This window comes from Typopeltis vanoorti, chromosome 19 (genome assembly GCF_054136105.1).
Source record: "Typopeltis vanoorti isolate ZY-2024b chromosome 19, IOZ_Tvanoo_1.0, whole genome shotgun sequence".
NCBI lineage: Eukaryota > Metazoa > Arthropoda > Arachnida > Uropygi > Thelyphonidae > Typopeltis > Typopeltis vanoorti.
The window spans coordinates 32,984,876-32,998,560 of record NC_143567.1 but is presented as its reverse complement, the minus strand read 5'-3'; the positions used below and the strand labels follow the sequence as shown (position 1 = coordinate 32,998,560).

At 34.5% G+C, this 13,685-nt stretch overlaps 1 protein-coding gene across 1 annotated transcript in view; it reads right to left on the bottom strand.

Annotated features, from left to right (window-relative positions):
- Positions 1-13,685, bottom strand: part of LOC150095982 (mannosyl-oligosaccharide 1,2-alpha-mannosidase IA-like) — a 233,187-nt gene that overhangs the window by 99,175 nt on the left and 120,327 nt on the right. The window contains 1 exon segment of the mRNA XM_090409444.1: positions 7,843-8,061. Coding sequence (XP_090265570.1) covers positions 7,843-8,061 — 219 coding nt within the window.

Below are 13,685 nucleotides of genomic sequence, written 5' to 3'. Positions count from 1 at the left end.
ATGTAAATTTTTAATTTTATATAGAAATTATAATAGTTTGTAATTAGATTTAATGGAATCAATACTGCACAGAGAAATAATTAAACAAAGGTTTAATTATTCCAGTATTTCATTGCTTTTACAGTGTATCTTCTGGGATACAATATTAAAATTGTAATAACCACAAAATAAGTGAAAGATGTTAGGCTACAAGCAGAAAGTTCCAATGAGGAGCACCCTCTATGGGTACTGGTGGCTAGCCTTAGCTGTTGGATGTGAGGTCTAAGAATTAATTTTTCCCAAATCATGGGACGTTTAAGACAAAACATGGGAAACATTAATTCTTAGACCTTCCACACAAAAGCCAATACTAGCCACTAGCATTAGAGGGCACCATCTCTCACACGACATTAGGCTTCTAGTCTAACATCTTCCTTATTGTTTTTGCGTGCTTATGTGAGTGTTATTACAATTTTTACATTGTAATGTACTGAAATGAAATTTTACATTGTACTGAAATGAAGGGATAACATTTGAGACTAAAATATGAATTTCTCAAATTCCTGAGAGACAACTATCTTAGACAGCATGTAAAGGAGGGGACATGAGGATCAAGAGTTTTAGATCTGATCAATTCATCAGAGGATGTAATTATGAGTGGGGTTTGCACCCTCTTCCATTTGGTGAGAGTGATCATGAAGTGATTACTTAGTCTGTGGCTAGCTGTATGAAGACTTCAGTGAGGAAAGGATATATGTAGAAGTACAAGGTTGATTATGACAAGCTTAGGAGAGAGCTTGGAACTATAGCATGGAATGAGAAGTTGAGCAGTAAGGAAATAAATTGAGAACTGACAAAAAAATACTTGACAGCAGCAATGTGTGAATGTATTCTGTATTCTGAAGGTCAAAAGGCTGAATAAGATAGGTGTAAAATGGATGAATGAGGGGATTAAGCATGAAATCTGGAAGAAGAAGGAGGAACTTTGGAGGCAGCACAAGATGAAAATGATAACAATCAGATGCATGAAGCACATAAAGAACAGGTCAGGAGAGCGATTCAGTTCGTAAGGATAAAAAAGTGCAGTATGAGCAGAAAATTGGCAGATCAGGCAAAAAAAAAAAAAAAAAAACTTGTGAGTTTTTCAATATGTGGCAAGTAGAAAGAAGAATGATTATGGTAAGATGATGTAAATGGATGAAAGTGGAAGATTGGTAACTACTGCATAGGACATAATCGGGGGTGTTCAGTGAGCAGTTTATCAGGGTGTTTCATTCTCAGTGTGAAATCAATAGCTCTAGTGTAAAGAATGAAATGAGAGAAGACTTAATGATGAACAAGTAACAATTATATGAGGAGTTAAGTAAACTAGATGTCAATAAAACAAAAGGACTTGATGACATATCACCACATCTCAAGGGAATGTTCAAAGAGTTACCATTAGCCTTGGCCTACCTGTTTAACAAGAGTCTTGCAACAAACAAGTCTCAAAGGAGTGGAAAAAGGTAAAATTGTTCCACTTCACCAAGGTGGTGATAAGGCTAAGGCTACAAATTATAGGCCAGATCTGTATATCTGGAGTTGTAGATAAAGTATTGGAGAGGTATCCTATTTCTGAGCAATAGGATACAAAAGTAGATTGATAGGATGAGTCTTTCCACTCCATGGCGGTCTGGTGTTATTACCATATTTAATCGAATATAACTCTCACTTTTTCCCCAAAAATTAAAGTTAAAAAATAATGGTGCAAGATATATGTAGGGATTTTCAGAAACTAAAGTTTTACAGAAAAAAACTAAATTGACATTTATAACTTTTATGACATTTATTCCTTGGTATTCATTAAAATTTATAATTGCTCACACTATTTATAAAATGAATGCATTTAAATCTTAATTATCAATGCTATTTAGAGATCAGCGGCTCACCTTCTTCATGCGATGTATACAAATCTTTAGTGACAATGCTTCTGTAATTACATTTAAATAAACAGTTTCATTATTGCTTGTCCTTTTATCATTTCGGAATTATATGATCTTTGAGTTTATAACCAGCACTGTAACTTGAACATTCCTCCATATTTCAAGCAAAAATTACCAGTAATTTACAAGACTTGAGATACTTTATGTACAGTCCTTCACAAATGACTAATGAGAAGTGAAAGCAGAGTGCAAAATGGACAGCAATGGTAAACTGGTAGAGAAAGTGCAGCTATGAAGACGTGCATATGATTGGTACAGTATTAACAAAAGATCGTGTGACTCAATGACAAAAGCAAGCTGATGATTGTTGAGCTGAAATGCCAATTATCTTCAACCGAGTTCCAAAATATCTGAAACTGCCATAACAACATTCACTATCTATTTCTTAAAGTTTTAAACTTTCTTTGTGTGCGAAGTATATGCAAAAATTTTTCATTTCTTTTTTCATAAAGTAAAATCAGGGGTGCAATATATATGCAAGGGCAAATTATATTTGAGTAAATACAGTAGTAATAATAATAATTAGTCACATGCTTTTCAAATGGTTCATTATCTTTTTCAGTGTCTACAGAAAGCCAATACACACTGGAACACACATAAACAATCACACTATTATGCAGCAAATATTTGGTATCCTTAAATTACTAACACTCAAAGCAATATATTCAACTAGCTAAACAAAACTCTTGGAAAGACATTAGGTAAGAATATAAAAAATAAATATCAGTAAGGTGACAAAATGTTCTGGAGGCTATTGAAAAATCTCAGAAACTTTTTAATTTCTTTTTTCATAAAGTAAAATCAGGGGTAAAATATACACGAGAGGGCAAGTTATATGAGTTGAATGAAGAGAGAGTAAAAGGAACCATAGATGATAAAGGTGACATCTAAGGTATTTTTAGCTGCATCCTAAGGATAAAAAATATTCTAGATGTGTTGAGTAAGTACTTTAAAACACTGATGAATGAAACATAGAGTGAAAGAACACAATGATAGAAAATATTCAAGAGTAATGCAATTACAGGAGTACATATCAAGAGTTGAGGTAGAAAAGAGTATCAAAGGCCTGAAATGTACACACGTAGATGATATTCGACTTGAAATGCTCCAATATAGAAGTATAAAAGTTTAACAGTAGCTGCGCTGCGCAATTCAGAAGGCTCAGCCAGACAGTTCAATTCTAAATGATCAGTGTAGAGTACTCTCACAGCACCCATCTAATCTACACAGTATTGCTATAAATATTGTTACAACTTCTGCACACCATGAGCTGCCTACAGAATTGCATGAGCCCAGTTCCATTAGTGGCACTGTGAACCACCTATATTCACATATTTATTAGTAGAGAGAGAGATTTGTCTAGCTGTGCGAGTTAACATGCAGTGGAAAAATTATGAGAACCGTGTAGCTGTAATAACACTTCACAAGGTTGGAATGCAGTCAACTGTTATTTTAAACAAGCTAAAAACACTTGAGATCAGTAGGATATTTGTGTATCAGACTATTAACTGTTATAATGATATAGAAGACATATCTGACCACTGCCAAAGAACAGTCAGCAATACTGCTTTAGGACAGCAGGTGAGGATTGTGAAGGCACGCCTCTGCCATAATCCTGTGAGAACGCAGAAAGTGATGTTGAAAGAGACGAACGTTTCACAGAGAACAATGTCACATTGATATATGGTCCAGCATATCACCAATCATATGATGATATGCTGGACCACATATCACCATGTGATTGGCCATCTGGAAGTCCGATCTGAATCTTCTGGACTTGTGGTTGGAGCTTGAGAGAGTAGCCTGCAAGAACAACATCTCAGCATTGCAGCCTGACAGTGGATTTGAAGTGAGCAGTGGCGGTGTTTCCATTGGATGTTGTATATGCCACCATCAATATGTGGCCTCACAAAATTCCAGTGTGCGTGAAAGCAAAAGGGGAAATTTCGAACATTGAATGCCATTATATGCACGTTATACAAGTGGTTTGTATGTGCTGAAAGCTGTAAATCATATAGTTTTCAGCTAAAAACCACATGCAGAACGTGCATATTGCAGCAGTAATAGATTAAAGGTTTATGCACTGTTCAAGTTGTAACAGTATTTATGGCTAGACTTGGTAAAAAGAGGGAAATAAAACAAAATATGAGAATTTTTTTAAACGTAACTCCTATCCAAAAAAAGGTTGTCAACTAACAGTAACTGAAGGTGGGCTCAGGATTTTTTATTTTTATTATTTTCTATTTTTATTATGAAAGAAAATAGCATTAGGCTTAATATCAAAATTGGAAATATTCAACTCAGTTCTTTATGAAGATGATGTTATACTTCAAAATAAATCCAGTGCATGTCTTCTCGATTCTTTGACTTGACTGAATAACTGCTATAACAACTTTGGTATGAAAGTAAGCAAAAGAAAGACAAAGACTATTAAAACAGACAGGAACAATGAAAGCCAGCTGCATCATGAATGGGAAACCTATAGAACAAGTATATTTCAGCTATTTATGCACAATTTTTAATGAAGATGGCAAATTAAATATGGAAATAGACAACAGATTAAACAAAGCTAGAATGAATAAATTTATAAGGAATAAGAGAGAAATTAGTCAAACACTAAAGTAGCTGTAATATCTTGTCTTGTGACAAGACAATACATTATTGTCATGTATCAAGCATTGTCTTGTGACAATGTTCAGGCTAATTTAAACTTATGGAATTGAGAGTTGGTTTAGAAATAAAACAACTGATCGGAGTCTGGAAATGAGAGTTCTGAGAAAAATTAGGGAAGTGGACAGATGACATCAATGGCAGAATCACACTAAAAAGAAGGAAAGAACCTGACATTGTTAGCATTTAGGAATGTGTGAACAGAGCTAATCTCAGAATGAGATGAGCAGAATGAGAAAAGAAAATTTGCAAAGCATATGTCTAATTGCTGGATGACAGAAAAAAGATCTTATGGTTTGTATGTGCTGAAAGCTGTAAATCATTTACAGTTTTCAGCACATAAAAACCACATGCAGAACGTGCATATTGCAGCAGTAATAGATTAAAGGTTTATGCAATGTTCGAGTTGTAACAGTATTTATGGCTAGACTTGGTAAAAAGGGGGAAATTAAACAGAATACCCTAGAAAACTGAAATAAAATATCTGACAATATTGATATCACAACAGATATCCTACTGAAGAAAGATGGTTGTTAGGAAGTTTGTAATAAGGTAAGCTTTTCATGTTGTACTATCATAGTATCCTGTATACATATCTGGAATTTCAGAATGACAAATAGCAGCTTAATATCTTACTTATTTTATTCTTATGATGCTGAGAGTTAATGCTCGTAAATAAATGGAATAAATTATTTCCTTTTTAATAATGTTAATTATGATCTGTTTTTGTGTGATATCTAAAATCAACCTGGACATCATTTTTGTGTTTTGATTTTCCATATCAGTTTCCACTGTCTTACTCATAATGTTATTTATTGTTCTGATCTCTCTCTCACAGGCAACAATTTTTTAAATTGTTGCCTGTTGCAATCATCTTTTAAAAAAAGAAAAACCAAAAACTGTTAATAGGAAACTAGTAGTGAAATACTGTTTCGGATCATAATATCTGGTATATCTGCTGAAGGTATAAACAAGAACCATTAAGCATAATTACTCTAAGACAAAAAAATAACAATAAAGTAAAATAAAAACATCCTAAAATTAAATGCTTGAATTCAAGGAGAGATTGTGTAGATAGTTTGGATCTCCTACGATGAGTCTTCAGACTCCATGGAGGTGGCCATATAAAAATAATAATAATAATAATAAAAACATCCTACAGATGATAAAACCTATCCTGAAATCAAACAAACTCACATCATGATTATTCAAGACCACAAATTATTCACTAGAGACTATTCAAGAAATTTCCAAGTTTCTCATGTCACATCCAAGAGACTTTCATTTATTTATTTATAAAGCATATGTACATCACTTTAACAATGATGAAGAATTAAAAAGAAAATATGTTAGGATGAGTGGTTCAAAAGTGATGTCCCTGCATTTTCCAAAAATGCTTTTGATGCCTAAGTTCAATGTTAGGAAAAAAAAAAAAAAAAAAATTATCTAGAATCAAAATAGATACATTGAAAACTAAATGTAAGTAACTAGTATCCTCTAATATTTGTATTTGAAATTTAATTTACTTAAATATTTTTAGTTTTATCCAAAAAGAGAAATTACTTTTCAGATCCATCTTTGTACCTGGAAATTGAAAATTTGAATGTTTTCAAATTTTCAATTTGAAAACATTCAAATTGAAAGAATTTGAAACATTCAAATTGAAAGAATTTGTCTATAGACAAAGCAAAATTGAAAATTTTGCTTTGTCTATAGACAAATAGAGGGAACCAGCTAGAGGCATCCCAATTTTCTGTATATAACATCATTGAAATATGAGTCCAACACATAAAAAAAAACTCCTATTTATGGCACACCACTAGTAGTTAACATCTCAAGAAATATATTCAAATATGAATACCAGAATGGTGATTAAAACTGATCTTGCCACTTAATAAAAGGAAACAGATCTCTCTGGAATAATAATTATGTTGAATTTAATTAATACTTGTATTCTGTCTATGTCACAAAATCATTGTCTTCAACACAATCAACTAACAAGCATATACATACAGGCTAACAAAAGAAAGTGGTGAACAAAAAAACTATATTCTCAAAAATGCTTGCTTTGTATCTGTGGACACAATTAGATGTTTTCATCATTGGCTGAAGGTCTCATGGTAACTCCTGAATGTCTGGAAGAGGGAAAATCATATTTGTATGGGTTGTCCAGAAGTTTTTCAGGGATGAGGCAAATTACACACAAAATTTTCTCTCTCTTTCTCCCCACACTCTTTGTGCTTGATATCTGTTTCTTTCTAGTAGTTTTCTTCTATTGTAATCTGTAGCAGAAATCAGTGGCATGGTCATCTATTCCTAAGACTTTATAGCAGAAGTACTACTATAGTTCCTATTTTCATCTATCAGAAGAATGTTTTAAGCCATCTCCTAGAATGGCCCAGTTGAGCCATAAGTCAGCAGTCAGTGGAAACTACACTCTCTAAATTATATTTTGTTTTTCCTTAACTTAAAGATCATGTTTAAAGTGGTCATCCTTGGCTTATCAACATTCCTAATTAAGCCTAAAATTAAGTGAATGGTAAACCCTTATATATGTGTCAGAGAGAAAAATTGCTTCTTCAAGCAAATAAATTAAAAATAAATTAATAAAAAAAAGCAAATATATGAACCTTACAAAGCAAAAGTTAAGCAAGCATTTGTTGTTTACTTAACTCATTGTTAATTTACAGATACAGCAAAAAATGAACCAATATTGACTGAAAAGTATTTATTTAGTTTGCAATGCTTGCTAATTTTTTTCTAATAAAATATGCTTAAACTAATAAAACAGAGTTTAATGTTTTATTAGTTTAAATACAGTTTAAACTGAAAATTTAAACTGTATAATAAATGCTGCAGTTAAACGTTTTTATCATAAAGCATAAAGTTTTATCATATGTTAGGGAGACAGTAGGAGAAGAGGTTTTAAAGTGTATATCATTTTTAATTCCATCCTCACAAAAGAAAGTGTAGCAATATATTCATATCCAATGTCCTCACAGTCAATATTTTCTTTTATGTGTGTTGCAAATAATGCTGTGATTTTATGAATACTAATTAAATATAAATAAATAAAACTAAGTTTTACAAGAATTTTAGGTTACAAATCTCTGCTTAATTCAAACATCACATAACTAAATATCTTTATATATAGGGGTGGGGGGGGGGAAAGGATGGAAAACAACCAAGATGAAAATCATTATTGCCTTACCCCTTGATCAAGATTTAGATTTGCTGCAACCCAATCTCGACCTTTCCTATATTCATCCATAAGACCCATAATATATAGTGTATCTAAGCCATCAACAATAGTTGCACCTAACACTGTCTTTCCAAAGATACCAGCTGAATGACCTCGTTTTGAAAGAGGACGTAACTCATTTTGTCCCCAGGCATACTGTACATAATTGTCCCATGCATGCTTCATCATCTGAAAAATAAATAAATAAATAAACACACACAAGCACAGCACAGGTGCATATTATGTGCATAAAGAGTTTCTGTAAATTAACATTAAATTATATTCAGTTAAAATTTTTAATTTAAAATGAAAAAAAATTAAATTACTTTAAATTTTATTTTTTTATTTAAAAAATAAGTCAAAATATTTAATAGTAACATTAAATTTCAAAACATAAAAAGCACTTAAAAGTAAAAATTAACCATGCAAAAAGTTACTTATGGATTTCTACATAACACAATAGCTTTTCTAGTTAGTGAAGGCCTGAATTTCTAGAAATATATTATATTGTATATTAAGATTAGGTACAAAATTAAAATGTACTAATACTGCAGTATTAGGATTTCTGAAATTTCAGGGTCTGTTTTTCTTGTCAGTATTTTTTTTCATATAACATTTTAATTAACTTAATTTTAGGTTTTCTTTTTGCTTATAGGTCTTGTGGTCTTTCATGTGTGGAATCAGATATAAAAAAAAATTCTTCAGAATTTCTTCAAAACCTCTGACTTTTCTTATATATCCTAAAAGAAAAAGAGCAAATTATGACAAATTGATGAAACATGGGGATTAAAGAGTGGTGATTAAAAAGGGATTAAAGAGAGGTCATCATAGGGTGGTGTATGGTGGAGTGGAATCAAGGAGAATGAAGGTGACTAGTGGAGTGCCTCAGGACTATGTACCAGGACCACTACTCTTTAATTTGTATATTAATGACATAGCAGAAGATTTGAAGGGAGGGGTGGGGAGACATTCAGTTGTGTTTGCCAATGATGCAAAGCTAGGGAGGGCAATACAGGAAAACTTCACTTAACATGATTAATTAATCCATCAATTAATGCATGCAAAGTGCAATTGTGTTAAGTGACTACGATAAGCAATAGAAATAATTATAATTCATCCATCAGCTATCGTAAATTTGAAAGGAAAAAAAATAAACTATATTAGAGATAAAACCATCAAAATTAATAAAATTCGACTGCTTAAATTTTTATTTAATGTCAGAACATCTGATTGAGTTACTTTTTAACAAAAAAAATTAAGTAAAGATTATAAAAATCAAATGGATATTAAATCCAGCATCATTTCAAAGCCGAATACAGAAACTATAAAAGTTTCATATGAAATTTTACCAGAGAGCTTATCGGGGAATACACTCGCCAGCATTTACGAGTTGCCCTAGCCAGACCTTATAGGAGACATGATTGCTATGCCCAAGTGTCCCTATATTTGCCTCCTATTGGTCCATTCTGATAGGTTTCACTGGCCTGACAGCTATTTCAAACTGGTTAGTTTTTGTCAGAGACCACTGTTTAAGAAGAGTCTTTTTATAAATTAGGCAACCTGCAGACCAGACCAGATCAGATCCTATGAGTGACCAAAAGATTGTCCAACTCAAAGTTGGTACCACTCAGTAAAGGGCTTACCCTACCACCGAACAGAACCGCTCATATTCCAGGGAAAAGCATCCACCAACAAGGCCCCCCCCCATGGGCCATGCCGGAAAACACTTTCCCAGGAGACACAAAATGCTCTCTCAAGGCAATCGTATCACCCCTTTTCTGCCTATCAACCAATTTCTGCAACCCACAAATCTTCAATCTGTTCTCATAAGGTTCATTCCATAGACCTACTATCATCTTGGTCACTCGCTTCTGGATCCTCTCCACCTCCTCCCCATCTAGAAGAAACCATGGCACCCAGATCTGGGCACAATAGTCAAGATGGGGTCTTATCAAGCTCGGTACAGAGGAACAATAACTTGCTTTTCTCTGCTCGTCAAAGTATTCTTCAGTAACCAAGTGATTTGATGAGCTGATTTAGCCACTTTTGCAATGTGCCCCCTAAACTTCGACTCCCTATCCACCAACACTCCCAAATCCCTGGCCACGTCAATCTTCAATCTCCTGGAGTAGAGTTCCACCAATGTGGTATACTGCTGCTAATCTTTTCACCCTAAAATGCATAACCTTACACTTTGCCACATTAAATTGACATCCATTCTCCTTAGCCCAGTCTTCCAATCTATCCAAATCATCCTGCAAAATTTTGACATCATGTGCATTCACTATTGCTCTACCCAACTTTGCATCATCAGCAAACAAATGAACAATTCCTCTCAGATCCTTTCCTATATCGTTAATGAACAAGTTAAATAGTTGTGGTCCAAGAACAGAACCCTGCGGCACACCACTGGTCACAGGTTGTCTTTTGGACTCTACCCCTGAATAAACTACTCGCTGATATCTCTCCATCAACCACCCTCCTATCCATCTCGCCAACCCTATATCCGTCCCCATATGCTACAGTTTACTGATTAGAATTCCATATGGTATCCTGTCAAAGGCCTTAGCAAGGTCCAGCAGTATCACTGTATACCCAGTGGTGAGCTATGGAAATTTTAACAAAGGGCTCGCATCGTCGAGCAAAAAAATAAATAAAATAAAATAAAATCCGTATTTCACACCAAAACTTTTATTAATACAGCTTGTGTACAAATTCCAATCAAAAAGTATGAGAGGACAATCAACCTCTAAATTTAGGCTATCATTTTTAAACAAATATTTCATGATCTAAACATGAAAATATTTGCACACAATCAACTGTGTTAATTTATCTTACATAAGAAAAAGATTTTTTAACTATCAAAATATAATAAGAATGAAATATTTTATAATCTTTTATAAAACATTTGATTAGCTACTGGTTTTACCATATGACTGGCTACCAGAAGGCAGAAGGGTATAAAGATAGCACATGGGCTTATTTTATTTTCAAACTTGGGTGCATTCATTATAGAGGAGCTGGAACAATAATTCCAAATAATCTGTTCACTGTCGAATAGACTAATTTTTGTTAGGTTACCATATAGTTTGTCGCTTAATATGTTTCAAAAAAAAATTTTTTTTTTGGAAAAAATAAAAAAAGTAAACAAGAAGAATAAGGGGCTCGCAAATTTGAAAAAAATTTAACAAGGGGCTCTTGCGAGCCACTTATAGCTCACCACTGTGTATACCCATTATCCTTATCCGTCACTGTGTTAAAAAACGTAAGCAAGTTAGTGAGGCATGATCTACCCTTCACAAAACCATGCTGACCCCCCATACAGTATCCCATTTTCATCTATCCATTCCTGTATTTTTCTCTTGACTACTTTCTTCAAAACCTTGACAACGACTCCTGATATGCTGATCATATCAGGAGTACTCCTGATGTTGGTAATTTGCAACAGCAGTCTTGGAACCTCCTTTATGCAGTGGAACTATTTTCCCCTCTTTCCACCCTCTCGGGACTAACCCATACCCGAGACTCAAATTAAACAAAATGGTCAAGGCACTGACAATTCTTTAGTTGCTTCACGTAAGATCCCAAGCTGGTATCATCCAATCCCACAGATGTATTCAACATTAAGGTTTTGTAATATACTATTCACCTCCATTTCATTCATCTCAATTCCCGTATAAGCTATTGGTTCCTTCATTCCTGCAATATCACCATCTGGATAATATACTCTTGCAAAGTGCTCGCTCATTAATTCCACTATATCAACTGATTCAGTTACCTCCCTACCATCGGCATTAATTAAAATCATTCTGCCATAGACATTTTTTCTTTTACTTGCAGCATATCGAAAAAACTGTTTGGGATTCTCTTTAGCTTGCGTGGCTAATTTCTTTTCATAATCGGCTTTTGCTTTTCTTACCACACTCGTTACCCTTCTGGCCTGTGCTTTATACTGTTCATGAGCCTGCATGTCACCTTTCTCCTTAAATTCCCTCCACAGGTGTTTCTTTTTTTGCAGTTCAAGCTTAATGGTGTTATTCATCCATTTAACCCCTACTTGATTTATTATTCAGACTCTAGGTATACAGTCAGCCATTGCTTCATGCAAACACTTCTTCACTGCCTCCCATGCACTATCCCATGGCACTGAACCAATCAAACTCCTAAGCTTGTCATACTTAGGAGTTTGTGTATGTGCACTAGGCATACTGACTGTATACCTAGTGTACAAGCTTGTATACGAGGTATACAGTCAGTCATTACCTCCTTCAAACGCTCCTTTACCACTTCCCATGCACTATCAACCTCCAGCCCTTGCAGTTTTACATGCCATGGCACTGAACCAAGCAATCTCCTAAGCTTATCATACTTATCAGCCCAGTAATTCCACATGTACCCTTTCTTAATTGAAAATTCCACACATTTAGCCACCTCCCAGGTCAAGACATTATGATCATTCTCACTATTTTGGTGGCAACATGGTAATATTCATTACAGTCAAATTCTCAGATGCAATTACTAGGTCAAGCACTCTCAAACCCCTAGTATATTCCATTACATGCTGTCTCAGGTAGTTATTCCTTAATAACTGTATAAAATCCAATTCCTTCCCCCCATGTGTCTTCTCCTCCTTCCAATCAATATTACCATAGTTGAAATCCCCCATAATAATTACCCTCCTTCTACTCATTGCATATATTTGTCTGTGCATACTATCTCCACCATCTATTCCATCACCTGGTCTATAGCAGCACCCAAATGTATATTTTGTTCCACTAGTCTCAGTCTCACACCAAATAGCCTCAAATGTGCTCTCTTCACTATCCTGCAGTTCAACTTCAATTCTCCTTGGCTGCAGTTCATCAGCTATCATTAATAACACTTCCCCCCCCCCCATTCTTTTCTCTCTGTCCCTCCTAAACACACTATACCCTTCACATTCTATCCCACTAGCTATATCATCTTCTGTCAGCCATGTCTCACTAATGCCAATAACCTGTGGCCAGGATGAGCCAACCAAGGCCAAAAATTCTTCCTTCTTGTTCCTAATACTCCTGGCATTAGTATACATGAAGTGCAGAAGCCTGTTAGTCTCACCCCTATCTTGATGCCTTATACTAACTATCCCATTCGGATTTGTTGTCCTTCGTACTAGCTCAGGCATATTATGCATATTCTTACACTCAACTGATGTCTGCATATCCACTTCCTTCCCCTAACAGCTCTAGTTTCCCTGATTCTGCACATCCACTTTCACTTCATTCAGCAACACTTTTTCCAGTCTCCGCACACCAAATCCATTCAGATGCAAACCATCCATCTTATATAAGTCCTTTCGCCCATCAAACTCACTCCATACGTCCACAAACTCCACACCACTCCTCCTGCATAACCTGCGCATAAGGTCATTTGCAATTATGATCCTTCTTCTCAACTGTTCTCTGTCATACCGCAGCAACAGATTTGAATTAAATTAATCCCAAATTCACAGTGATTAATAACCTCAGTACTATTTACAGTTGACTCTATCACCTGCCTCCCAAGCAAATCCCGTTTCCCTGTTTTTGACCATTTACTCTATCCTTTATCAATAAATGTTCTAAATGCCAAGCACCCAATCCATTTAAGTGCAAACCATCTCTCTTAAAATACTCCTTCCTTTTATCAAACTCATCCCAGACATTCATAAAATGAATATTCAGTTTCATTTCATTGCAGAAGCTTTTACACAATCTTGACATCATTCCATTTACTATAATTGCTCTTCTGTTTAATTCATCACTATCAAATCTTGGTAGCACACTCATGATCTT